This window comes from Rhinoraja longicauda, chromosome 25 (assembly GCF_053455715.1).
Source record: "Rhinoraja longicauda isolate Sanriku21f chromosome 25, sRhiLon1.1, whole genome shotgun sequence".
Taxonomy (NCBI): Eukaryota; Metazoa; Chordata; class Chondrichthyes; order Rajiformes; family Arhynchobatidae; genus Rhinoraja; species Rhinoraja longicauda.
This window is the reverse complement of record NC_135977.1, coordinates 31,043,407-31,071,298: the sequence shown is the minus strand read 5'-3', so window position 1 is coordinate 31,071,298 and position 27,892 is coordinate 31,043,407. Positions and strand designations below refer to the sequence as shown.

General features: G+C 41.8%; 1 protein-coding gene across 1 annotated transcript; it reads right to left on the bottom strand.

Moving 5' to 3' along the window:
- Positions 1–45: 45 nt before the first annotated feature.
- Positions 46–27,196, bottom strand: wsb2 (WD repeat and SOCS box containing 2). Its single transcript, XM_078421754.1, has 9 exons — positions 26,913–27,196; positions 24,861–25,035; positions 18,612–18,844; positions 14,075–14,206; positions 11,708–11,808; positions 10,574–10,752; positions 3,656–3,772; positions 3,213–3,320; positions 46–2,938 (listed from the first exon to the last, which is right to left on the bottom strand). Exons 1-9 carry the CDS (start codon positions 26,938–26,940, stop codon positions 2,776–2,778), a joined length of 1,236 nt encoding a protein of 411 aa, XP_078277880.1. The 5' UTR covers positions 26,941–27,196; the 3' UTR covers positions 46–2,775.
- Positions 27,197–27,892: the final 696 nt, after the last annotated feature.

Below are 27,892 nucleotides of genomic sequence, written 5' to 3'. Positions count from 1 at the left end.
ATACTCTTCTTAGAATTCACCAGTAACTTCAAAGTAAGATTGTAAACATTTTTTATTAAGCATATATCCCCAATCTACGATTACATAGCATTACAACACAGATCTAAACCAAACACATGAAACATCAACTACTAAAATATTAGAGCAGAACACAAAATGCTAGAGGAATGTAGTGGCATCATCTGTGGAGGAAATGGGGAAACAACATTTTGGGTCTGGACCCTTCTTAAGACATTGCTTGCATTTATGGTCTTCTCATCTTTCCTCAATCTCAGTATAAACCTCTATTGCCAAACATTTAAAGGGAGGGTGAATAACAAATATCTGTACTGCCTGATTCAATAAATCCTTATGGTAGCAAGATAATATTTAATCATTCACGAGGATTTGAATTTAAGTTGCTGAAAATGGTACAAATGCTAAAATTTCTGTAGCATTACCTGACAGCAATTGTTAAATTTAGATACGCAGCCTGCTAAATTATGAATGAATTTGCTGAATTAATAGGCATTAAGGCAGATTATTGAAAGTGTTCTATGTCTTACAATAATTAAAAACCTACATTTTCAATAAACCATAATGCAAGATTTTTATTTTAGATGTTCTGCTACAATTCTGCTTGAGGATGCCAAGCTAGCTTGCATACTGTCGCAGTTAGTGTTTGTTCAAATGTAGTAGTATATAATAAATAGCTGCAGAACTTGTTCTTCACCCCCGATTCTGCTTCTAAACACATTGTATTTCACTTAAGATAACTTGCATGAAACAAGATCTGAATTCCACAGAACTGGATAGAAATGCATAATCCTCAGCTTTTTTCCCCTGTTGGTGTGGAAAAGCAAAGACAAGAAAGCAGAGGACCAAAGGGAGGTTTCGTTTCCAAAACCAGTGAAATAGTAATGGATAGCAGGATTGTTCGGAGCACAATGCTTACTAAAAGAATGGATTAACCATTCCTTGTGTGTAGCGAGAGCATGGATTGACTTGAAGCCAAGGACAAAAGTAATATGGAACAAGACTACAGGAATCAATTGGTAAGGATGAATACAATTCTTTGCAGAGATCATTTCAAGCAGAGTCTTGAGTTTTGGTAGTGGGAGGAGGAGATTGTGGCAAAGACTAATGTTTGTGGAGGGAATTGAGCAAAAGAATTCGAACAATTGTTTAGCTTAAAATGGCAACAGTGTCTTTAAAGTGCTGATGTGCATTCAAAGCTTATCTTTATTAGAGCTGAATGTACAAAATTATTCTATTTTAAATAGGTTTATACAAAAAAATTCAAAGCCTCTTATGACAATTTGCATATTAAATCATACTGAAAATGGAGGGCACTTAGATGCTGGAGAACTATAAAATTGTGAATGATTGTATCCCAAAATGTAATACTTATAGCTTAATTCTATATAACGTGCAATTATGAAATTAGGACAAACCCATCCCATTTTTAGTACCATTATAGTTTTGCTTAAATTACCAACCAAAGAACTTCTCCCCATTTCTTTCCTTTATTGCTTGACCTATATTTGTTACTTTCAATTCCAAAACCAGGGATTAAAACCACACCATGGAAAACAATGGAAGTGCAGAACTAGAAGGCAGATGAATACAGGTGTATTAAGTCACATCATGTGTACTAATTTCTTTACTGTAAAATTCTACAAATTAAAATTCTTACATACATCAAGCTTAACATTCAATTAAAAGTCAAATTAAAAATCCATAAATTAATCCTTTAAACTGCACTTCCCATATTGTAAATGGAATCATATGGCTATCAAAATCACCATTTTACTCTGATACGACTATATCTAATTCCATGGCAAATTATCTAAAGAGAAACAGGAAAATTAAAAACTAAATGGAGAACAAATGAAAGAACATTAACCAAATACAACCTTTAAAAATTAAATGGTTATGGTTAGCAGTTGCAAAGACATTCCAATCATGTAAAAAGAGAAAGGTAAATCAAATTATTACCACTTTAACTTGCTTATAGGAGAGGTTACAAATGAGTCAAGATAAATTTAGGATTATTTTTCGGGGTCATCAAAACATTTAATCAATATCCGTAAAGTAATAAATTAAATAATGTGCCGCAGAGTCTATCTAGATAAATGAATTAAAAGAAATTACCTAACCTCTTGTAAAAGTTTTCAACCTGCAATGTTAACCACAGATACAATCTAGCATGCCAGAGTGTAGCACTTTTTTTTGTTTTTATTGAACCTAACTTTTAATCATGATGTAATCCACACTGAGGGGAGGGGCTAGGGAGGAGAAAGTGTTTTTCATCAACGTGGAATCAAAATAGAACATTTGTGTGATTTGTTTCTCTAAAGCAATTAAGTTTCAAATATATGACAAATCATATTCCCGCAAAAGAAAAATTTGAACGTAGTGACAATGTAAGCACATTTGCTAGGTTGGGACTATTCTAAATATTAAAAGTTCTCAAAGTAGACAAAAATATTCTTGAGATGAGAAAGACTACAGATGCTGGAATTAGGAGCAAAAAAACCATCAAACTGATAGGAGGACCTCAGTGGGCCAATTAACTAACATCTGTGACAAAGGAATTCTTGAACAACAATCACTTTTAAAATGTCATTGTAAGTATATAAAAGGGGTCTTTTGATGAATGTAATATTGTGGTATCATTGTAGAGAATTCTAATAACAAATACACATCCAGATCTTGTTTTTTAACATTTACAACTAATTGTCTGATATGACAATTATCTTTTCCTCGGGCAGTTTACGCCCCATTTGGTATAGACTAGAATGACTTATAAGCTAAAAACTCCTTTATCTTCTTTGGCACTTGCAAGAGCATAATCTGCTGGGTTGACATCACCTGGCGTAGAGTATTGCGACAAATTTGTTGTAGAGTTGGCAGCACCTTTGATACAGTCCAGAATTTAACATGACCGTCTCGTGTCCTGGAATCGTTGAAAGAAAAAGTGTAGGTCACAAACTAGTTAACATAAATAAATGTAAGCTAAACTATTCAATATTCTTGGGCACAATAGAATTATCTAATAGAATATCCAATAGAATCATTCTCATCTGTTGGTAGGAGTTACAAGATCATTCCAAATCACTGCTTCCCAACAGTGAGAGCTAAAATTTTGGCTACAGAATGGTAGTCAAACATACTACTCAAGCACATATAACAAATCATACAGGATAAATAACCATACAAAGCATCCTTACCCTGTAGCCAGTACACCACCATGTGGAGAGAATGTACAACACAAGCCATTGGCCAGAGGGGCAACTGTTATTGGCTTTTGTAAATCCAAGGACCAAATTCTCAGCAATCTAAACAAAGAGTTTCATTACAAGATTATAATCTACAGATTGTGACTGCGGAAAGATTAGTTTTATCACCCAAGCACACCGAAAGCAAACTAGGGGCAATAATATGAATAATTTAACAAATCGTCTAGTCTTAAAAACATTACAAATCTAATTTGAAGAGCATCAAATTCATGGGGGGGAGATACATGCGACTTCCCTGCACACCCACCCAAGGAGTGGAGAATGTGCAAGAGGTTTGCTTGTTCCTTTGAAAGCTTGCAGATTCAAAAGCTCACTGGAAAATTTCTCAATGCAGTACCAGCTAACTTCTATTTAAAAAAGATTAAGCATCTCACCCATCATCAGCCACCGAGGCAAGATTTAGACCTTCCTGGGAAAATGAGACTGCTCGTACAAAGCCAATCCTGAAACCATCATCGACATCCAGAGTAGCAGCAGCTGGGGAAGAATGTCTGCAATATAGCAGTATCACATTATCAGTTTAATATGGTTGATTAAAAATAATTCACTCAGACAGTGGTTAATCCTCCAACACATTCGCCACCTCCAACGGATCCCACTACTGGCCACATCTTCCCATTTCCACCCATTTCTGCTCTCCGCAGAGACCGTTCTCTCCGCAACTCCCTGGTCAACTCATCCCTTCCCACCCAAACCACCCCCTCCCCAGGTACTTTCCCCTGCAACCACAGGAGATGCAACACCTGTTCCTTTACCTCCCTCCTCAACTCCAGCCAAGGACCCCGACAGTCTTTTCAGGTGAGGCAGAGGTTCACTTGCACCTCCTCCAACCTCATCTACTGTATCCGCTGTTCCAGGTGTCAACTTCTGTACATCGGCAAGACCAAGCACAGGCTCGGCGATCGTTTCGCTGAACAACTCCGCTCAGTGCGCCTTAACCTTACCCCCCATTGCCAAACTGTACACTGCAAGGGTCAGGAATTGATCGTGCAAGATCATCTCTGACCCCTCTCACCCTGGCCACAAAATCTTTGAAGCACTTCCCTCTGGAAGGTTACTCCGGACTGTCAAAGCAGCCACAGCCAGACATAAAAACAACTTTTTTTCAATGAGAAGTAGTTCTACTCAATATCCAAAGTCCGTAGTCTCTTTTTTGCTCTGGTTTATTTTCACCCACATGTTTAGACTGTAACGTTGTATCCTTATTGTTTTGAAGTGGTTAGGCTTTATTCTTAATTATTAACTGTATGCTTGTGATGTCATTTGTGAGCGGAGCACATTCCTTGTATATGCACATACTTGGCCAATAAAACTTATTCATTCATCTCCCAGTTGCTCAGCACTTTAACGCCCCTCCCATTCTCAATCTGACCTTTCTGTCCTGGGCCTCCTCTATGGTCAGAGTGAGGCCCAGCACAAATTGGAGGAACAGCACCTCATATTTCGCTTGGGTAGCTTACACCCCAGCGGTATGAACATTGACTTCTAACTTCAAATAGCCCTTGCTTTCCCTCTCTCCATCCCCTCCCACTCCCAGTTCTCCCACCAGTCTTACTGTCTCTGACTACATTCTATCCCTGTCCCACCCACTCCCCTGACATCAGTCTGAAGAAGGGTCTCGACCCGAAACGTCACGCATTCCTTCTCTCCAGAGATGCTGCCTGTCCCGCTGAGTTACTCTAGCATTTTGTGTTTACCTTCGTGGTTAACTGATACTTTGTTCTGGACCAAAATCCACAAATAATTACTCGCTTAAGATACAGGGGGGGAAACAAATCTTACATCATGCCAGAAATTGTGCTACAACATAATTACAAATCACATCTGCAACTTGAAAATCAAAATGGTAACTAAAATGAATTATCTGCCTAAAATTATCACATTTAATGTGAAATTCTTAGTCAATATTTAGTTGCAACAATTCAGTGGTTTGTCATGCATGGGACATTTGCCAATCATATGATCATGTGGCATTTACTAACAGGCTGCAAAAGATGTTAAATTTGGGTTCCAACTAAACTATGAATTCTGAAGGCAGTTTAGAAGTGACTGCATTAGAATGTTGACAAAATGTATTAGACTAATATTAGGAATCAAAATGGAAAACCAGCTCCAATCATGCCTTTTGAATGGAAGAGAGTTGTGTTTTTTGGTAGATGAATCAGTTGCGCCTTGTCTGTGTGCCAGCTATTTTCAGTTGCTTCATCGATGAACTCATCTCCATCAATGGTTCAGCTGCAGGGATGTTCATTGATGATTGCACAACATTCCACTCACAGCTCATCAGTTAATGAAGTAGTCTGTGCCCAGAAGCAGTAACACCTCAACAACATACAAGAGTGGGCTGCCTTGCAAGTAATATTAGCACCATACAAGTGCCAGCCAACGATCACTTCCCTGTGCTCAACAACAGTACTGCATTTCCAAATATCTCACTATAAACATGCTGGGGGTGACACCAATACTAGATACAAACTGGACCAGCCACAGAAAAAGAGACGGATTAGAAGAGCTAGATTATTGCAAGTGACTTGCCTTTATCCCCAAGAGAATATCCTCCGCTTGTCTGGATGAAAGCAGTTCTAGCAACACATGCAATATGAACAACCAGCACAAACAGCAGTTTAATTAGCAACCCACCCACCGCCCTAAACATTCACAATCAGTGCACCTTGGCTGCAGTCTGTACCATCTAAATAATTCTTAAGTGGGAACCTACCACAAAAGACGTGCAATATAGGTGCATATGAAAACCACTATTTCCCGCTTCTAAATCTCACTGTCTGTTTCAATATTAATCAACACCTTCCTTCATCACTAGGTTATTATCCTGGAACTTCCAGTGCAAACAATTCCATAGCACAAACTCAGTCTCCATCAAGGGCACTTACGAATGGGCAATAAATCATAGCCTCACCAGTGACACAAATAATGTGATTAAATGCATTTTTAGATATCCCATTTTTTGTAATTATTTACAGACCATATTTCCAGGCTGTTTCTATGTTTATATCAACAGCTACTTTTTCTTGCACCCACCCATTTAATAAACCCTCTCCACCGAATCGTATTTTCATTCTTCACTTAATCCCCATACATATAATGCCTCTGCTATTCTTGGCAGCAGTGGAAATTTTCAGACAATTCCCTCAGGCCTACATTGCTAGAGAGATTTGGGACTGCTTTTATAATTAATCTCTCCCTGCACTTTATTGAAGAACTCAACTTGCTACTGTTTGGAATCCCGACCAGAGATTGTCACAAGTTCCAACGTTAAGTAGACAAATATTTATTTGTAGAAACAACGATGCATATTTACAAAAAAGAGAACGTACTGGTATAGCATCCCTGGACAATAGGTGACATTCTGGGTCGGGACCCTTCTTTGGACTGATTGTGGGAGGGGGGAAAGCTGGAAAAGAGGAGGGGCAGGACAAAGCGTGGCTGATAATCGGTGAGGGGGGGGGAGGTTCATAGGCAGATGGCTGGACAAAGGGCAGAGAAAAGAAAAGCAAGATATCAGACAAAAGATTTGAAGAGTTGCTAATTGTGAAGCCAGAAGAAGGAATGTAGGTGGAGGGAGAGGAGAGAAATAGGTATGAATCGAGGGTGGGGCACGGGTTGTTAGAGGTTAACAACTTCAGATAGCTCCTCTGTCCCTCCCTTCCCCTCCTCCTTCCCAGATCTCCCTCTATCTTCCTGTCTCCACCTATATCCTTCCTTTGTCCCACCCCCGACATCAGTCTGAAGAAGGGTCTCGACCCGAAACGTCACCCATTCCTTCTCTCCCGAGATGCTGCCTGACCTGCTGAGTTACTCCAGCATTTTGTGAATAAATCGATTTGTACCAGCATCTGCAGTTATTTTCTTATACTACTTGTTAGAGGTTATCTACAATTGAAAAATGGTCATTTGTTTGTACTGTTGGGATGTAAGCTACCCAAGCAGTATGTGGTGCTGTTGTTATGTGGTGACGGGTTAGCACGCAACAAAAAGCCTTTCACTGTACGTGACAATAAACTGAACTAAATGTTCTTCCAGTTTGCGTGTGGCCTCACTCTGGCAATGGACATGTCCCAGAACAGAACGGTCAGAATGGGAAGGGGAGTTGATATCGTTAACAACTGGGGAAATCCAAAATATGTATTTGCTTTGTTTTGGCTTAATACATTAACTCAATTGTTTGTTTTCCAAATTGCTAATTCCAGCATTCTGTTACTGTTTGCCGAGTAAATATTCTTGGCTTCAGTGTGACTTTTGCTGCAAATCCTGCAACAACTACATTCTGTAACATAGTGGTGTCAGCCATTCACTCAGCCTTCCTTATGGCTTTATACTTGTCCTTGTCATCGTCTACCAGGTCCATTTGAAAGTCATGAGATCACAAAGTTCGTGACAAAGGAGGAGGCCATTTAGTCCATCATCTAAATCCTTAATCTAACCTGGTTGTTCTCTTCCGAGAAGCTGCTTGATATCCCGAGTATTTCAAATTATTTTAAAATCTTACATAAGGTAACAAAATGTGCTATCACCTTAGAAATATTGCTAAAGTACAACCTTTCTTAACTTAACATGACCGTAAAAAACTCATACATGCTTTCATATCAAGCAGTAATGCCTTATTTACCGGTCTGCCTTCAAAATCCACCAACAAGTTACAGCTCGTTCAAAATGCCACAGCCCGGCTTTTAACAAATACCAAGAAAATGGAACATACACTCCAGTATTATACACAAAATGCTGGAGTAACTCAGCAGGTCAGGCAGCATCTCGGGAGAGAAGGAATGGGTGATGTTTCGGGTCGAGGCCCTTCTTCAGACTGAAGGGTCTCGACCCGAAACGTCACCCATTCCTTCTCTCCCGAGATGCTGCCTGACCTGCTGAGTTACTCCAGCATTTTGTGAATAAATTGATTTGTGCCAGCATCTGCAGTTATTTTCTTATACTCCAGTATTATACTCCCTTCATTGGCTCCCTGTAAGATCCAGGAAATACTTTAAGGTCCTGCTTATAGTCTACAAAGCCCTAAATGAATGCCGTATGTCCCTCCTCGAGCGCTCAGGTCTTCTGATGCCGGCCTGTTAGCCACTCAATGCTGCAGCAGTAAGAAAATTGGGGAAGCAGCCTTTTTCACTGACGCCCCCAAGCTGTGGAATACCCCACCCAGGGCGATGAGTGACGCGACTCAGTTGAGATTTTTAAACGGCAGTTAAAAACATATCATTTTATTCAAGCTTTTAACTGATTTTATTTCCTTTGTTCTTTTACACTCCCAATTTTACATTTTATATTTTTATATAAATCTGTGCTTTGTCTGCCTATGTCCTTGCTGTTTCAAATTGTATCTTTGTTTAGACATGTGTTTGTTTCTGTGGAAAGCACTTTGGGCTGCATTAAATTGCATGGAAAGTGCTATATAAATAAAAATTATTATTATTATAATTTACTATAGATCTGGGCATTGCCAGCAAGGCCAGCATTAATTGCCCATCCCTAATTGCCCTTGAGGAGTTTGCTAAGCTGCCGTCTTGAACTGTGGTGCAGCTTTGATGAGGGTGCACCCAGTATTAGTAGTAGGATTTATACTGGTGGTATATTTTCAAATCAGGTTGGTGTACAACTTGGGAGGGGAACCTGCAGTTGATAGTGTTCACATAAACCCTGTAGTTCCTGCCCTCTTTGGTGTTAGAAGTCATGGGAGGTGTGATGAGAGTGGTATAGGTATGTGAATGAAACATTTGCAGAGGGGGAGTCCAGAACAAGGGGCCACAGTTTAAGAATAAGGGGTAGGCCATTTAGAACGGAGATGAGGAAAAACTTTTTCAGTCAGAGAGTTGTAAATCTGTGGAATTCTCTGCCTCAGAAGGCAGTGGAGGCCAATTCTCTGAATGCATTCAAGAGAGAGCTAGATAGAGCTCTTAAGGACAGCGGAGTCAGGGGGTATGGGGAAAAGGCAGGAATGGGGTACTGATTGAGAATGATCAGCCATGATCACATTGAATGGTGGTGCTGGCTCAAAGGGCCGAATGGCCTCCTCCTGCACCTATTGTCTATTGATACATACAGGATGTCAAGTCAAGTCAATTTTATTTGTATAGCACATTTAAAAACAACCCACGTTGACCAAAGTGCTGTACATCTGATTAGGTACTAAGGAAAAAAAAAATGAAACATACAGTAGCACACAAACATAACAGCACATACAAAACAGTTCACAGCGCCTCCTCAATAGGCCTCAAACGCTAGGGAGTAGAAATAGGTTTGGAGCTTGGACTTAAAGGAGTCGATGGAGGGGGCAGTTCTGATGGGGAGAGGGATGCTGTTCCACAGTCTAGGAGCTGCAACCGCAAAAGCGCGGTCACCTCTGAGCTTAAGCCTAGACCACGGGATAGTGTGTAGCCCCAAGTCGGCCGACCTGAGGGACCTGGAGTTAGAGAGGTGGGTTAGAAGATTTTTGATGTAGGGGGGGGAATGTCCATTTAGGGCCTTATATGTGAATAGGAGGAGCTTGAAGTTGATTCTGTACCGTACAGGGAGCCAGTGGAGAGAGACCAGAATCGGCGTGATGTGGTCCCTTTTACGGGTACCCGTCAGGAGTCTCGCTGCGGCGTTTTGGACCAGTTGCAGGCGGGACAGGGATGATTGGCTGATCCCAGTGTATAGGGATGTCACTGTATTCTAGTGGAATTCCACAAAAGGCTGTGGAGGCCAAGTCAATGGATATTTTTACGGCAGAGTGAGATAGATTCTTGATTAGTACAGGTGCCAGGAGTTACGGAGAGCAGGCAGAAGGATGGTAGGAAAATAACTGCAGATGCGGCAAGTTGTCCCGCCCCCCTGACATCAGTCTGAAGAAGGGTCTCGACCCGAAACGTCACCCATTCCTTCTCTCCTGAGATGCTGCCTGACCCGCTGAGTTACTCCAGCACTTTGTAATAGGCAGAAGGGTGGGGTTGAGAGGGAAAGATAGATCAGTCATGATTGAATGCCAGAGTAGACTTGATGGGCTGAATGGCCTAATTCTGCTCCTATAACTTATGGAGGTAAAAAAAGGATATTTAAGGTGGTGGAAGTTGTGTCAATCAAGCAGGTTGCTTTGACCTGCGTGCTTGCGAGCTTTGTGAGAGTTATGCGCATGTATAGAATTTTATCATGCCATTGCCCTGAAGAATACCTGCAGTGAGGTCCTGGGGTTATGGACCCTCCCTCCCCCTTCACAATTATCATCTTTTGTAAGGTATGAAGCGACAAAAACGATTGAGCCGTTACATTTCACCCAGCTGCTGCTTTACCTCAGCTTCATCAGGCTTTCTCCTGTGTGTGGATCCCACACGATTACGTGCGTGTCATACGATGCAGTTGCTAATAATGCTCCATCAGGGGAAAACTCACACGAAACTACATCAGCATCATGTCCTTCTAGTTTCCGAATCACTGTATATGAAATTGTGCTCCACAGGAGTACCTGCAACTACAATGCAGCTGAAATTATCCACAAATAACTGCCAATGCTAATGCAGAATTGGTACAGAATTACCTAGCCAACATCAAGTGAAGTTTGTGTTAATAGTGCAATTAGGATTTATCCAAGACATTAGGCTAGTAACTCAAGGACCTTACCCCCACCCCCCCCCCCCCCCCCCCCACCGATATCACCTTCTACAATTTGCCTCTTTATCATGTAAATGCAAAAAGTGCGGTACTGCAAATACATAAGCAACTGCTATAGTGAAATGATGGCACAATTTTGGAGCCAAGACAAAATAAAAAGACGGATTTTAAGTCCGTTTTCAAGTTGCAAGCGGGAAGTGAAGGTACTCAGAGAAATAATCAACGAGGAGGTATTGGGAAGTAAAACCAGAACCAGTCAAGCAGCAGGTTGAGGAGATTATAGAACAGATTCGCAGCAAGTGGTGTCTAACAACAGCAAACTAGATCTTGAAGGTACCCTACACAGTAAAAATGTAACAGAATCATATTAGGCACAGACATGGTGAGCAGAAAGGCCTGTTCCTGTGCAGTACTGTCCTATGTTCCACGTTCTTAACAAAAAGGTGATAAATAAAAATTAAGAAATGAATGCCAAAAATAATAAATCAGATACACCCTTAATCTCCCAGTGGGTTAACCTTGGTGATCTTTATGCTAGGATGCACGTTTTCATTATCAAGGCAGAAGCAGGATAATCCATTAGTCACAGGAAGAATTGATCACGTTGAACAGTAACAGCTGGCAGGCCAATTTGATTGTACCCATGGGACAAAGATAACAATCTTGAATTGCAATTATGCCCAAAAGAATTATAATTAAGCTATTTTCCACACAAATAGTTTGCATTTTTATATCAGGCTAAATCAAATGGTAAAATAAAATGTTCTGAAAGCCCCATACTGACTGGCATTTACTGTTAAAAATTGGTAACTTACAGTCTTTCCTCCTCCCACAGAGCAAAGCTTGCTTGAGTCAGGAGACACAGCACAACAATAGACCCATTGTCTGTGATCATCTAGTAGATGCAGTTGATTACCTGCAGAGAATAGTAAGAGAAAATAAACCAGATAAAGTTTGTCACACTTAAATAATCTTCTCTTTCTATAGGATTTCATAATTGTGAATGAGTCAAACATTTCTACGCGGCAGAAAGCCAACTGTGGAACACCCAATTTAAGAAACATTTCCTGTCATGAAGAATTTCAACTGCAGATAGCATCTTTAATTTCTTAATGAAAGGAGTAGGTCCAAGCCCGAATGATTCATGCACTTTTGGGATGTTGCACAATCCTCTGCCTAACTCATTAAAATATTAACTCTTTCTAAAACGAAAACAGCTTTCATTAGATCATTTTATGTCTGTTCTTCGGTACTCCCCGACTGCAGTTCTCGCTCCCGTGTAGTTCTGGTCGTCCCTTTACAGGAAGGATGTTGAGGCTTTGGAAACCGTGCAGAGGACATTTACCAGAATGATACCTAGATTAGAGGGTATCAGCTACAGGGAAAGGTTGGGCAGAATTGGATTATTTTCTCTGGAACACCAGAGGTTGCAGGGAAACCTGATAGTATATAAAAATATGAGAGGCATGGTCAGTCAGAACCTATTTCTCAATATCAAAAGCTTTAAGGTGATAGAGGCAAAGTTTAAAGGAGATCTGCAGAGCAAGTTGTTTTTAATTACTCAGAGGGTGGAGTGTACCTGGAATGCATTGCCAAGAGGGGGGCGTGGCTGTGTTCTGCAGCTGCGGCTCACCGGCAGTCTCTCTGTCTTTTTTTTGTTTTTTGTCTATTGTCATCGTTTAATGTACGTTTTGTTCTATTTTTAACTCTGTTTATGTGGGGGGTGGTGGGGGGGTGGGGGAAACATTTTTTTTCTAATCTCCTCCTCAACGGAGATGCGACCTTTACCGTGTCGTATCTCCGTTCGCGCTACGGCCAAACATCGTGGAGTCGGCGGCCTCCAGCTGGGATCGACCTTGAAGACTCCGGTCGCAGGGCCTGGACTTACCATCTCGGAGGCTTCGGCCGTGGGCCCTGCAGACCGCAACATCGGGAGTTCGCAGGTCCCTGGCTGGCGACCGGCTTTCAGGAGCTCCAGCCGTAGCAGCTTCGACCGCCCCGGAGCGCGAGGTTTGATTGACCCGCTCGCAGGCCCCTCATCGCCCTGCGTGGCCTGGCCGCGGCACTTTCCATCGCCCGGTGGGGGCTCAGGTCCTTCATCGGCCTGCTCGGCTCAGCTCGGCCCTGGGACTTTCCATCGCCCGGTGGGGGCTCAGGTCCTTCATCGGCCTGCTCGGCTCGGTTCGGCCCTGGGACTTTCCATCACCCGGTGGGGGCTTCAAAAGTCGGGAGCCTCGATCGCCTCGTGGCGCCACGGGAGAAGAATGAGGAGGAGATAATGACTTTTCTTTGCCTTCCATCACAGTGAGGGTGTGCCTGGAGCAATCACTGTGATGGCTGTTTGTGTTAAAATTGTATCTGTGTGTCCTGTGCTTTTTGTTGTCTACTGCCGGACCCTGACGTGAGAGGACGCTGGCGCTGTTTGTTTGCCGCTTCTCCGTCAGGATAGTTTGTCTGTTTGTTTTTATGTTATGACTATTTTTGTAAAGCGCTTTGAGCACCTGGTAAAGCGCTATATAAAATAAATGCTTATTATTATTATTATTATTAAGAGTGGGGGTGAAGACTGATACAATAGTGGCATTTAATACTTTTGGATAAGCATATCGGTATGTGGAAAAGGAAGGGGTGTGGATCATGTGCAGGCAGATAGGGTTGGTCTTGGCATCACGTTTGGCACAGACACGCTCTGTGTTCCTCCCATTTCCCAAGAAATGCCTGTAGTTTGATAGACATTGTAAATTGCTCAAAACACAAAGGACTGCAGATACTAGTTTACAAAGAAAGGCACAAAGTGATTTCTAAGATTGGGTCATTGCCCCAGGTATATATGTAAAAAAATTAAGTTACTCGCACCCTGACTACTCTGTTTGACTACTACTAAGAATTAAAGTAGAATTCTCTCCCTCCTTTCTCCAGAAATTATCGTGGATGAATGTGCCACTAAACCCTTTATTCAACTGTAATCAGCCTTAATTCTTGCCCAGGTGGAGAATTGCAAAAATAATGATCCAATCTGAAGTGGTGATGTTCAAATTTAATTCTGCATTTTCTCTGCTTTGTTTGGGACAAATTGGCATTTTCAATAGTTTTCCTGAAGGCTCCAGATAAAAATCCTAATTATACATTAATACTTAATTGTACGGACGCAGGGGGGAAAAAACAAAATGATTTTCATTTACCATCCTGTTTTAGGTCCCATACACGCAAGGTCGTGTCTCGTGATGCAGAGACCAGCATGAAGTTTTCATTGGCAATAAAAGCAAGACTCCTCACCACAGTCTGATGTCCTTTTAAATTGAAAAGTAGATGTGCTGCAACAGAAACAGAAAATAGTGCGATATGAAAATATTGTCTTTTCCATCACACATCAATACAGAGCAAATTTGTTGGGTCTCTCGCTGGACAAGCTTCCTGAAAAGTTAGAATCCTAATTCCCTAATTAAGCAGCTGTTCATTATCCCATTATTTAATGTCTGAGCCTGTAATATACACCACCTCAGTGAACAAGGTCGTTCCAGTACATACACACTGCTGGACCTGCAACACACAGCTATGATCCCAGGATAGATTTTCCCCTCTATACTATAACATTTAACATTAGAGCACAAGAAAAAGCAGAAGCAGACATTTTTTAAGCATAAAGCTTCGATGTCAAAGGCTCCATCATTCAATAAGATCATGACTGGTTTTTATGTCTAGACCCCTGCCCATTTCTCCAAACTCTCAAATGCCAAAAATCTGTCCATCTCAGCCTTGATCACATTCATTAATCCAGTCTCACGATGAAGAATTCCTGAGATTTATCAACCTTAAAAGACGACATTCCTTCTCATCGCCATCTTAAATGAGTGATGCTTTATTCTGAACTGAACAGATTCGAAAACTGTGCACTGAACTTTAGATTCCCCCACAAGGTGGAAACATCCTCTCAGAGTCCACTTTGTTTACCACCCCTAAAAATCTTATATGTTTCATTATGATTACCCAGTGAGTTTAGTCCCTACAGAGCAGAAATCTCAGACTGAAAGCCACCATCAGCACCCTGAGACAACCCATTTCTCTAGCTGTTTCAGAACCTTTAAAGGGTCCTCTGACCTGTTGCTTGCATTACAATGTCATACATGATGATCCCATGGCCTTCTGAAGGATGAGAGGTATAATTCTCAGAACTCATTGAATCTATTGACCACAAGTTAGCATAGCACCTCCATATGTCAATAGCATGCTAATCAAATGGCTCCCATCATTAGCAAGCATTAGTAAATAACTTGTAAAAATAAATGTTAATTTGATTTTATCCCATGTAAGGTGCACAATTTTTTAATTATTTAACAATTTTAACCAGAAAATGGTTAACCTCTGGTGACCCTCTAACCCTTCTTTAGTCAGAGGGTAGATAATCTGTGGAACTCATTGCCACAGAGGGCTGTGGAGGCCAAGTCAGTGGATATTTTTAAGGCAGATATAGACAAATTCTTGATTAGAATGGATGTCGAAGGTTATGGGAAAAAGGCAGGAAAATGGGATTAGGAGGCAGAAATTATTGAATGGCGGAGTAGACTCGATGGGCCGAATGGCCTAATTCTATTCCTATAACTTGTGAACTTGTGAAAATGCAACTGCAAACATAAATCCCTGATTTTTTTTAAACCTGTGCTGCTGTAACCTGAAGGATAATACACTTAGTTGCTTCATGTGCTAAAATATCTTAAGAGTCATCCAGTGCAGAAACCGGTATCCATGCTGACCAAGTTACCTAATTTAATTATTCCCATTTGCCTTTGCTTGCCCCACATTGCTTCTATGGCTATTTACCTTATCTATGCCCTTATCATATGCTTCTAAATAGGTCAGACCTCAGCCAACTGTGCTCCTGAGTTAAAAGACCCAGCCTATCTTATAACTCAAACGTTCCAGACCCGGTAACATCCACTTAAATATCTTTTTGCGCTTTCTACAACTATTTTCCAAAAATCGCAAAAAATTACCAATTCATCTTCCACAGTATGAAATTGATAAAAATAACAATCTGAGCTCAGACCAGTGTGAAAGATCAGCTTGGTTCTTTGTTCTTGGTCCTCCAAAATATTCCAAATGGAATTTAAACTGGAGGTGATTGTTTAAAGCTGATTGTTTTTTTAAATGTGGGGAATTATAAATTTAAATGGGGAAAGATTGGGTTATTTTCCATGGAGTGAACGAGGCTGAGAGTTTATCTGATAGAATGTAACATTATAAGTGTAAGACATATAGTCAATCTTCTTCCCATCATAGGGGTATATACAAAAGAAAATACAGATTTACAGCAAGGAGTTTTAGAAGGGATTTCCATTTAGAAGAGAGTTTTCTTTTTATACATTCTGCCAGAAGTAGTAGTGGAATCAAATGTAATCTTTTTTTTTTTCAGGGCGATTTAGACATGAACCTGAATAGTCAAGGTACAGAAAAATATGATGGGCAAACAAAGGTCAGCATGGTGGGCTCAACGGCTGTTTCTGTGCTGTGCACTTCCACAAGTTCTCTTCCACAGTAGATAAGTATTTTACAGAAATAGCAGCAAGTTCTTTACCATAATTCATATACTGAGAATGCAGTACAAATTAACTGGCTCAATATTTCATATTGCAAGAGAAAAGCATTTTGAGATGGAGGACTGGGCGTCTTTATTAAAAAGTTTACTTTTCACAATGAGCCCATATTCACCAGTTTGAAAGCACTCAATTACCATTCAAATACACGATGGAATAAATTCCTTACACCAACCTCATTTTAAAATGCATCTTCCATTTAGCTTCCTGTTTGTTGAAGATTGTAGTACATTTTAACAATGCAAATGAACCTTGGTAAAAATTCACACCTGACCAACACAATTTCCCAAGCGCCCCCCCAACAGAAAGTCTAGCCTAATGCCTTTAAGGGAATGGAGATGATAAGGAATTTATTTAACCAGCAGCTGGTGAATCTGTGGAATTCATTGCCACAGTGGATATTTTAAAGCAGATTGATAGTTTTTTGATTAATAAGGGCATCAAAGGTTACGGGGAGAAGGCAGGAGAGAGTGGGGGGGGGGGGGGGGAATAGATCAGTGGATCGAATGGTGGAGTAGAATCAATGGGCCAAACGGCAATTTCATCAACTGGTATACTTCCTTGCCCATTTTAGACACAGCGCGGAATTTCGGCCAACAGAGTCTGCTCCAATCAGTGATCCGCACACGCTTGCAATAGACAATAGGTGCACGAGTAGGCCATTCGGCCCTTCGAGCCAGCACCACCATTCAATGTGATCATGGCTGATCATTCTCAATCAGTACCCCGTTCCTGTCTTCTCCCCATACCCATTGACTCCGCTATCCTTAAGAGCTCTTTCTAACTCTGAAAACATTCAGAGAATTGGCCTCCACTGCCTTCTGAGGCAGAGAATTCCAGTAGTACGCCTGTAGTACCGTACACACACACTCTGCAAGTTTGAGCGGCACGGTGGCGCAGCGGTAGAGTTGCTGCCTTACAGCGAATGCAGTGCCGGAGACCCGGGTTCGATCCTGACTACAGGCGCTGCCTGTACAGAGTTTGTACGTTCTCCCCGTGACCTGCGTGGGTTTTCTCCGAGATCTTCGGTTTCCTCCCACACTCCAAAGACGTACAGGTTTGTAGGTTAATTGGCTTGGTAAATGTAAAGATTGTCCCCAGTGTGTGTGTGGGATAGTGTTAACATGCGGGGATCGCTGGTCGGCATGGACACGGTGGGCCGAAGGGCCTGTTTCCGCACTGTATCTCTAAACACACTAGGGACGATTTACAATTATACCATCCTAATTAACCTACAAACCAGTATGTGGAGTGTTGGAGGAAACCAGAGATCCTAGATAAAACCTACACAGGTCATGGGGAGAACGTACAAACTCCGTACAGACAAGCAATCATAGTCAGGATCGAGCCCGGGTCTCTGGCGCTGCAAGGCTGCAACTCTACCGCTGCGCCACCGCGCCACCCGTTCTCGATCATCCATGCAATGACAAGAGCAGGGAACTTGACAAATGTAGCTGGGCACCTCCCCTATACCGAGCTCCTAAACTCAAACGCTCCTGTTTTTGTTCCTTCGTTTTCATGGGGAAAATAACTCTTCCACTCTGAAATCTGTTTTTTATAATTAGCCTAACTTATTGATTGTTGTACAGAAATAAATCGAAACTTGTTTCCCCTAGGTAATGACTCAGTGCTACTGTTCATCGAGGTGTTTGCAGCTCTCCACGCAGTTGACTATCATTAAACACTTTTACCAATTAGAAAAACTGCAGCTTGTACGGAAAGTTTGATGAACACGGGAGCAGTCCCCACAACAATTTATTTTAGTGTCTTTGAATTAACAAAGGAAAACACAACTTTAAAATGTCCACAATCATTAAACAGCAACACCGTCAGAAATGTGTAGCCTGTGGAACAGAAGATGAGGCACAACTATGAACCTCCAGAAATACACCATCTGTCAAGGATTCATACCAGACCTCTGCTACTTATTATATTTAATGAAATAAATCACCCCAGAGAGATGATCATTCAACAATGGCAGTGAGAGGTTAATATTTTGAAGAGAGAAGAAAAATACAAGGTGTTTTGCATATAAATAGTTTAAAAGCTGCAGATTCCCAGGGTGAGAAGTACATTGTATCACCACAACAGCATTGCCAAAGTAACAGGACACCTCAAGACATTTTACCAGAAGGCACTTCCCACAGTTTGATTTCTCCATTGGCGAGACCTGTGGCGAGGACCATCCCCGAGATCCGAGACACACATTTGCTTTGGTTCACTGACGGCCGACCTCCATTCGCAGGCTGGGGTGCACCAATCGCTAACGCCCACACATTCTGGCCACAATCGATTATCTTTTCCCCACATTGACTTTTTCCTTTTCTGTCCAATTTTAAACGACTTACATTTTTACGGCTTCTGTAAAAGAAAGAGACAAAAAAGTTTGCCAATTAAAAATTTACTGATGATATGCTGATCAATTCAGGATTAAAAACCTCTGTCCGGGCAAATGCGCAGATCGCTTGCACGACATCAGCAACTAATCAACTTCGTTTTTCAGTGCAAAGCAAGATATTCCAGACACTTTACAAGAAATAAAAACAACCCCTGGCAGTTTTTAGTTTAAATTAATGATACAGCGCGGAAACAGGCCCTTCGGTGCACTGGGTCCGTGCCAACCAGCGATCCCCGCACATTAACACTATCCTATACTTACCAAGCCAATTAACCTACAAACCTATGTCTTTGGAGTGAAGGAGAAAACAGAAGATCTCGGAGAAAACCCACACAGGTCATGGGAAGAACGTACAATCTCTGTACAGACAGCATCCGTAGTCGGGATCGAACCCAGTTCCCTGGAGCTGCAAACACCGTAAGGCAGCAACTCTACTTGTTGAGGCCACCCTTGGCATATTGTGTTCAGAATTAGTCACCTTGCTATAGGAAAGACATCATTAAGCTGCAGAGTTCAGAGAAGATTTACAATGATATTGCCAGGACCCGAGGGCCTGAGCTATAAAGGAGGGATTGGGCAGGCTAGGATTTTATTCTCTGGCGCACAGGAGACCAAGGGGCGATGTTTTACGGAGATAAATTTAATCATGAGGGGAATAGATAGAGTGAATGCACAGATTTTTTTTGCACAACAGGGGATTGAAGGACAAGAGGGCAAAAGTTTAAGGTAAGAGGAGAAAGAGTTAATATGGACCAGAGGGGCAACTTTTTCCACAGAGGGTGGTGGGTGTCTGGAACAAGCTGCCAGTGTCTGGAACAAGCTTAGATGGAGCATCGTGGTTGGCATGGACGTTGGAATGAGCGCCTAATTCCATGCTGCAAGACTAATCATTGTAACAGTAGCTATTTTCATGATAATCCTACATACACTCAACCTTATTTACTTACAATGTGTAGCATGGAAACAGGTCAGACCAGCTTTCCTCAACTAACCTACAGAATAATCATACGCATCCCGTCCACGGTCAAGTTTTGTGAAATGTGCAATTCTATTAACTCAACTACTTCACGTGGAAGCGGGTTCCACATTCCAGCCAATCGGACAGTAAAGCAGTAATGCATTTATTAGCAAGCCGGCATTACTTCCATCTAAAAAAATTGTAGAACGTCATTAGATAAATTAATGAGACAATGACCAGTTGGGACATCTTTCTTGGCAGTTCCTAGGTTCACATTTGGCCATGGCTAGGTTAGACAATCGGTGCAGGAGGAGGCCATTCGGCCCTTCGAGCCAGCACCGCCATTCAATGTGATCATGACTGATCATTCTCAATCAGTACCCCGTTCCTGCCTTCTCCCCATACCCCCTGACTCCGCTATCCTTAAGAGCTCTATCCAGCTCTCTCTTGAATGCATTCAGAGAATTGGCCTCCACTGCCTTCTGAGGCAGAGAATTCCACAGATTCATAACTCTCTGCCTACCCCTTATTATTAAACTGTGGCCCCTGGTTCTGGACTCCCCCAACATTGGGAACATGTTTCCTGCCTCTAACGTGTCCAACCCCTTAATAATCTTATACGTTTCGATAAGATCTCCTCTCATCCTTACTATCTATTATTTTTTCTTTACCGCCGCCATCACCTCAGTAGAGTTTTCCAACACGTAAACAGGCCCTTCGTATCAACTCATCCATGCCAACCAAATTGACCAAACGAGCTAGTCCCCGACTCTAGTCCATATTCCTCCAAACCATGTACCTGCCCAAGTGCCTTTTAAAAGCTGTAATTCCACTTACCGCTACCAGCATCCTTTATCAGTTTGTTCTGCATGCACAACGATCTGTGTGGAAAAAAATTGCCCCTCTGGACCTCGTAATCTTTACCTTCTCACCTGAAATCCACCATATTTAGTTTTAAACTCCCCTAACCTGGGCAAGGGATTGTGGCTAATCACCTTACCCATGCTCCTCATGACTTTCTATACTTCCATATGATCACTCCTCAGGCTCCTGTACTCTGGGGTAAAACGTCCTAGTCTATCCAGCCTCTCCATGTAAATCGTAAATCTTTTTCCACGAGTTATACGAGTAGAATTAGGCCATTCGGTCCATCGCCATTCAACCATGGCTGATCTCTGCCTCCTCATCCCATTTTCATGCCTTCTCCCCATAACAATACATTAGACAATAGACAATAGGTGCAGGAGTAGGCCATTCGGCCCTTCGAGCCAGCATCGCCATTCAATGTGATCATGGCTGATCATTCTCAATCAGTACACCGTTCCTGCCTTCTCCCCATACCCCCTATCCTTAAGAGCTCTATCTAGCTCTCTCTTGAAAGCATACAGAGAATTGGCCTCCACTGCCTTCTGAGGCAGAGAATTCCACAGATTTACAACTCTCTGACTAAAAGATTTTTCTCATCTCCGTTCTAAATAGCCTACCCCTTATTCTTAAACTGTGGCCCCTGATTCAGGACTCCCCCAACATTGGGAACATGTTTCCTGCCTCTAATGTGTCCAACCCCTTAATAATCTTATATGTTTCAATAAGATCCCCTCTCATCCTTCATAATTCCAGTGTATACAAGCCTAGTCGCTCCAGTCTTTCAACGTACGACAGTCCCGCCATTTCGGGAATTAACCTAGTAAACCTACGCTGCATGCCCTCAATAGCAAGAATATCCTTCCTCAAATATGGAGATCAAAACTGCACACAGTACTCCAGGTGCGGTCTCACTAGGGCCCTGTACAACTGCAGAAGGACCTCTTTGCTCCTATACTCAACTCCTCTTGTTATGAAGGCCAACATTCCATTGGCTTTCTTCACATAACCCTTGACACCCATTCTAATCAAGAATTTGTCTAACTCTGCCTTAAAAATACCCACTGACTTGGCCTCCACAGCCCTCTGTGGCAATGAGTTCCATGGAATAACTACCCTCTGACTAAAGAAGTTCCTCCTCACCTCCTTTCTAAAAGAGCGCCCTTTAATTCTGAGGCTATGACCTCTGGTCCTAGACTCTCCCACCAGTGGAAACATCCCTTCCACATTTTTTGAACCCCCTCCAGTTTAATGACATCCTTCCTAGGACAGGACATCCAGAACAGTACCAAGGACACTAACATGGCCTTCCCATCAAATTGGGCAGCTGTAACACAATGTCCCAAGTCCTGTACTCAATATCCTGGACAAAGACAGCAAGCATGCCAAATGCCTTCTTCAGTGGACATTGTTTACTTGGATTTTCAGAAGGCCTTTGAGAAGGTGCAACATGTGAGACTGCTGAAGAAGAGAGCCCATGGTATCAGAAGGAAGACACCAGCATGGATAGCAGGTTGGCTGGATGGCAGAAGGCGAAGAGTGGCAGGAGTTCCGCGGGGGTCGGTGCTGAGGCAGCAACACTTCACATTGTATATCCATGATTTAGATGAGGGAATTAAAGGATTTGTGGCCTGATTTGCAGATGATACGAACACAGGTGGAGGGGCAGGTAGTATAGAAAAAGCAGGGATTCTGCAGACGGACTTGGACAGGTTGTGCGAGTGGGTAAAGATGTGGCAGATTGGATACAGTGTAGCAATGTGTGGAGTGATGAATTTTGGTAGTAGGAATAAAGGCGTAGACTATTTTCTAAATGGTGAGAGAATTCAGAAAGCGGAGGTGCAAAGAGACTTCGGAGGTACACAAAACGTTCATTTACACGTTGAAATTTATTTTGAGAAAACTAGAATATAACAACATGGACGTAATGCTTAGGCTTTATAAGGCACTGGTCAGACTGCATTTGGGGTTTTGTGAGTAGATTCCGGCCCTAGGTTTGAAGGATGTGCTGGTGGTGGAGAGGGTCCAGGAGGTTTTTAATGCTAACTAGGTGGCATTGGGTCCAAATCTCTCCTGCGGGCCTCCCCCACCTCACCCACTCCATCCCCCCGAACTCCCCTCCCCCCCATCCCCCCTGAACTCCCCTCCCCCCCCACCTCACCCACTCCATCCCCCCTCACTCACACAACCACCAAATAGTGAAAGGCCACGATAGGGTGAATGTGGAGAGGAACCTTTCACAAGTGGGAGTGTCTAGGACCAGAGGCATAGCCTCAGAACAAAAATACGTACCTTTAGAAAAATGAGGAGGAATTTCTTTAGTCAGAGGGTGGAGAATCTGTCGAGTTCATGGCCACAGAGGCTGTCAATGGTTATTTTTAAGGCAGAGATTGACAGATTCTTGATTGGTAAGGGTGTTGTGGGTTTTGGTGAGAAGGCAGGAGAAGGGGGTTGAGAGGGAAAGATAGATGAGCCATGATTGGATGACGGAGTAGACCCGATGGGCTGAATGGCCTAATTCTGCTCTGATAACTTATGAACTCGATTTGTAGTCACACAACATAATGTTGAGAATATTTTTGTTTAAACTGCAAGTAGTTAGATTCACGTGAAATGAGTAACATCCTTGTGAATGCAAGGCAGTAAAACAGGTTCCTCATGAATTTAGGATATGACCCAGTAACGCTCCACCTTCATTCAAACAAATGAAATGATGCAACTTGAAGTTTGGAGTAGTTATTACATCCACCCCATGCAGCCATTAAAGTACTTGATATCTATTGGAATTTTCTCTCATCTTACCTGCGGGTCACCAGCATGATAGCATTGGTCAGCACTATATATATATATATATATATTGGTCAGCACTATATATATATATATATATATATATACACTATATAGTGTGTGTGTATGTATGTGTGTGTGTGTGTGTATATATATATATATAAACATAGCACAAAAAGTAAGGAAATTTGTGTTTGGTAGATTATTTCTTTGTTGTAACAATGCTTCTTGGCAATAAATCTTATACCGTTGGAAAGCCTGTTTATTTCCCTTTTAAATGGTGCCACATTGTGGGATGAGCAGCAGAGCTGAGTATATGGGATGCGCCCATGAAAAATTTGCCAAATCTTCTCTGCCAATGCCAAACAGCTTATTCTGCTGTTGCTATTGACTCTTGTTTTGAGCTTCTGGTACCCCCAGGTGCTGACAAGAATGGGATGCCATCCCACAACAGTGTGTGACCAGGCTGGTGACCAGGCTGGTGACCAGCATGAGGAGGAGGTGCCAGGCTGTTGTGGCTGTGTATGGTTCTTCCACACGCTACTGTGGCTCCTGTTTATTAAATGAATAAATTGTTAAATTGCCAATATGTCTTGTTTCTTCAGACCAATCATCCAATCCACCAAACAACACCAAACAAGAGTCAATGGCAGAATAAGCTGTTTGGCATTGGCAGAGAAGATTTGGCAAATTTTTCATGGGCGCATCCCATATACTCAGCTCTGCTGCTCATCCCACAAATGCATGTTCCTTACAAATGTGGCACCATTTAAAAGGGAAATAAACAGGCTTTCCAACGGTATAAGATTTATTGCCAAGAAGCATTGTTACAACAAAGAAATAATCTACCAAACACAAATTTCCTTACTTTTTGTGCTATGTTTATATATACACACACACATACTACCTTAAACAGTAAAAACATTAAGAGGAACCAAATTAGGAAATTGTAGAGGCAAGTAGCAATGCAACATAAAATTCTCTCACCCTTCCACTAATGCGGCACCTAAAATGCACTAATACTAAAATATAACATCGATGAACAACTGTAAATTATTTGACTTCAATCTCCTGTGGACTCCTGCATTTAGGTCACACACAGAGCCATTCTGCCTTGACTCCTGTGATCAAAAGTATATATTTGGACCTATGGAGAATAAAAAGAGGACATACATTTCAAGTACATATTATTTTACCAGCAATCTCAAACCAAGTGATCTTAAAGGAGGCTAAATGGGCTATCATTTGAGCTCACAAGAGCATACTTTGAGAGAGCATCGCAGCAAAAAAAAATCTCAAGAATAAACACAAAGAACAATCAGTCACCAAAGCTTTGTTCGATTCCTCAAGGACTAAATTTGAAAACTTACATTCTGTGGTCTTCAAGTGGCCAAGGAATCAATTTTACGATGTTGTATCCTTGTGACCAGGCAAAGTAAGAGCCATCGGGTGAAAATGCCACACCCCAGGTTTCACAGCCAGATTTAAAATCTAATTCAGGAGATCGGTTGGGTACGAGCTTTGCAACCAAAAGGGACCTAGGTTCTGTAAGAAAAGTCATACTGCATTTAACACAACATTTTCCTTCATGAATTGATCCATAACAAGCAACAACATCACATTGACGTTTTAGGCATAATTCATACATTAAGTCTTTCCCCACTTTTGCACCTTTAATTTTAAACACCTTTACATGATATAATTGTGTGAAGTGTTTCAATTTTTAAAAAATCGTTTGGTTTTTAATAGAAAAAAGTCGTGATTATGCCTGTTAAATCATTACAATCGAGTTGTGAAGCACAATCACCTCCTGTCCTCAAAATGAATTTAGTTTAAAATCAAATCATATTTTTGATTCACATTTGTTTTGTGAGCAACTTTTTCCAATTTTGAAAAATTACAATCCAAAAATAAACTCCACGTGTCAATAAAGTGCCACTCATTTTTCTTTCTCTAAAACATTTCCATATTATGGTGGGGCTGGGGCCTTTTTGATTAGGAACGTTCGGATCACTATTCATTTCGCCATTTCTACTTCAGATTTTCATATGAAAAGGTGCAACCTTCACACCGGGTAATTGGAAATGAAAATAGCGTTATCCTTCAGTGTCCATATCAAAGACTTACGTATCGATAAGCGTTATAGAAAGATGAAACTGTTTTCACGGGTATGGACTGCCCCACCATCGAAGAGGTCTTCAGGAGATGCTGCCTCAAAGACCCATACCAACCTGGCCACGCTACCATTGGGGAGAAGGTCAAACAATCTGAAAATCATGACCACTAAGTTTAAGAATATCTTCTTCCCATCAACCATCAGATTCTTAAACGCTACACAACAGTAAACTCCATTATGGACCATCTTTGATTTCACTAAGTGGATGAGGTTTTTGCATTAGTACTGGGGTTATTAACTTATTGGGGTTTTAAAAAAAAAACTTATTATATATTATCTGCATGCATTGTGTTTACAGGCCTGGTTTGCTGCTGCAAGTAAGAATTTAACTGTTCTGTTCTCATTACATGTGACAATTAACCTTATGGTAAGAGTTATTAGTTACAGTAATTTCCGTGTAGGACAATCAGGGGCATGACTCCTGTTGTGACAAGGTGACTAAAATGATCTTCATACTCATTTCCCTTTTACAGCCAGGACTACATCAAAACATTTAGGAACCTAATGCTCTTGCAAAATTTGTCCCCTGACCCATGCAAAACAAAAATAATCAAACTAACCCTTTAAAAACACTGCTAGTCAACAATGTGCATTATGACTGAGACACAACATTCTGACTGTGGGGGGTAGAAAATTATTGGTTCGTATCTCACTCCAAAAGCTTTTCCTTTTCCCAATAATTTCGCAATAACAGGAGTTGTGGATGTTAGATCACGGGATGTATTAAAAAATCAGCTGATATATTTTTGATATATCGGGGGATCAAGTGCCATGGGGAGATAGATGGCACGGAAGAGATAACAGGGTCTGGGGTGAATCAGCCACAATTATATTCAAAATGTAGGGCAGGGTTGAGGGGCCGAGTGGGCTATTCTTTCGCTCTTGTTTACTTAAAATATATAATCATGGAAACATCTGGCAGAATCCAACATCTAGACCAATCCTTCTCGTTTGATAACTGATCACAAAACATCCAGTTGTTTCTCTTCTTTAACAATAAATTGTAGACACAAAGTTATTAAATTAGGCTGCTGCCTTTCACACAATCCACACATTGAACAAGGGGAGACTCTGCAGTTCTCAGTTGGAATAACTGCAGGCAATCATGTTTCCGACAGCCCAGCTGGTAGTTGCAACCAATTATAATACAGTTCAACAAATTATATATATATATAATAAACACTTAAATGTTTACATTTTGCAACAACTCAACATGCAAAGCCTTATCCCTCCTGTATTTACTGACCTGCGCTGCATTCAATATCCCCGTCCATCAACAAGAAACAACCAGCTATTTCTCCTGCGTCCTCAGCCAAAGGGTGAAGAATCAATCTACTTTGCGTTTCGATTTCCGTGGAGCTTCAAACCTTCCCCCTTTCGCTCCACCCACTCCATTCGTGAAGACATACAAATGTTTTCGGTGGGGAGGGATAATAAAAGAGTACAAGTGAGTCACTTGTCAGCTACGTGACAAAAGTCCAGGAGCTGCTTATGTTGCGGGTATTGTTTGTAACACACTGCAAGTCCACAGCACACGGACCCGACTTACAATCAGCTGAGCTGAGCTGAGCTTCGCCACGTGATACCCAACCATCCACACCGCCCCTTCTAGCAAGGAACGTGAAATTAAAAACGTCACGCCCAAAGTGCTTCTTAACTAATATTCAGCTTCGGTAGCTTGCAACCTAACGGTATGACAATTCAATTACCCAATAAAGGTTATTCTGATTCTAATAGGTAAAACCCACTCCACTCACCGCTTCTCCTCCTTGCCTCCCACCCAGGAGCATTTCCTCCACGATCCCAAAACCTTATCATTGATCAATAGACAATAGGTGCAGGAGTAGGTCATTCGGCCCTTCGAGCCAGCACCACCATTCAATGTGATCATGGCTGATCATTCACAATCAGTTCCTGCCTTCTCCCCATACCCCCTGACTCCCCTATCTTTAAGAGCTCTATTCAGCTCTCCCTTGAATGCATTCAGAGAATTGGCCTCCACTGCCTTCTGAGGCAGAGAATTCCACAGATTTACAACTCTCTGACTGAAAAGGTTTTTCCTCATCTCCGTTCGAAATGGCCTACCCCTTATTCTTAAACTGTGGCCCCTGGTTCTGGACACCCCCCCCACCCCCCCCCCCCCCCCCCCACCCCAACATTGGGAACATGTTTCCTGCCTCCAATCCCTTAATAATCTTATATGTTATATCAGTACCGGTGTCAGGG

Excerpts from the sequence above, each read along its gene's own strand:
- wsb2 (XM_078421754.1), bottom strand. The coding sequence starts at position 26,940 with ATGGACGGGGATATTGAATGCAGCGCAG. Across the intron at positions 10,753-11,707 it reads CTGTGGGAGGAGGAAAGACT|TTGCAGGTACTCCTGTGGAG; the intron begins GTAAGTTACCAA and ends GCTGCATTGTAG. Across the intron at positions 3,321-3,655 it reads GCCTCGGTGGCTGATGATGG|ATTGCTGAGAATTTGGTCCT; the intron begins GTGAGATGCTTA and ends CTCTTTGTTTAG.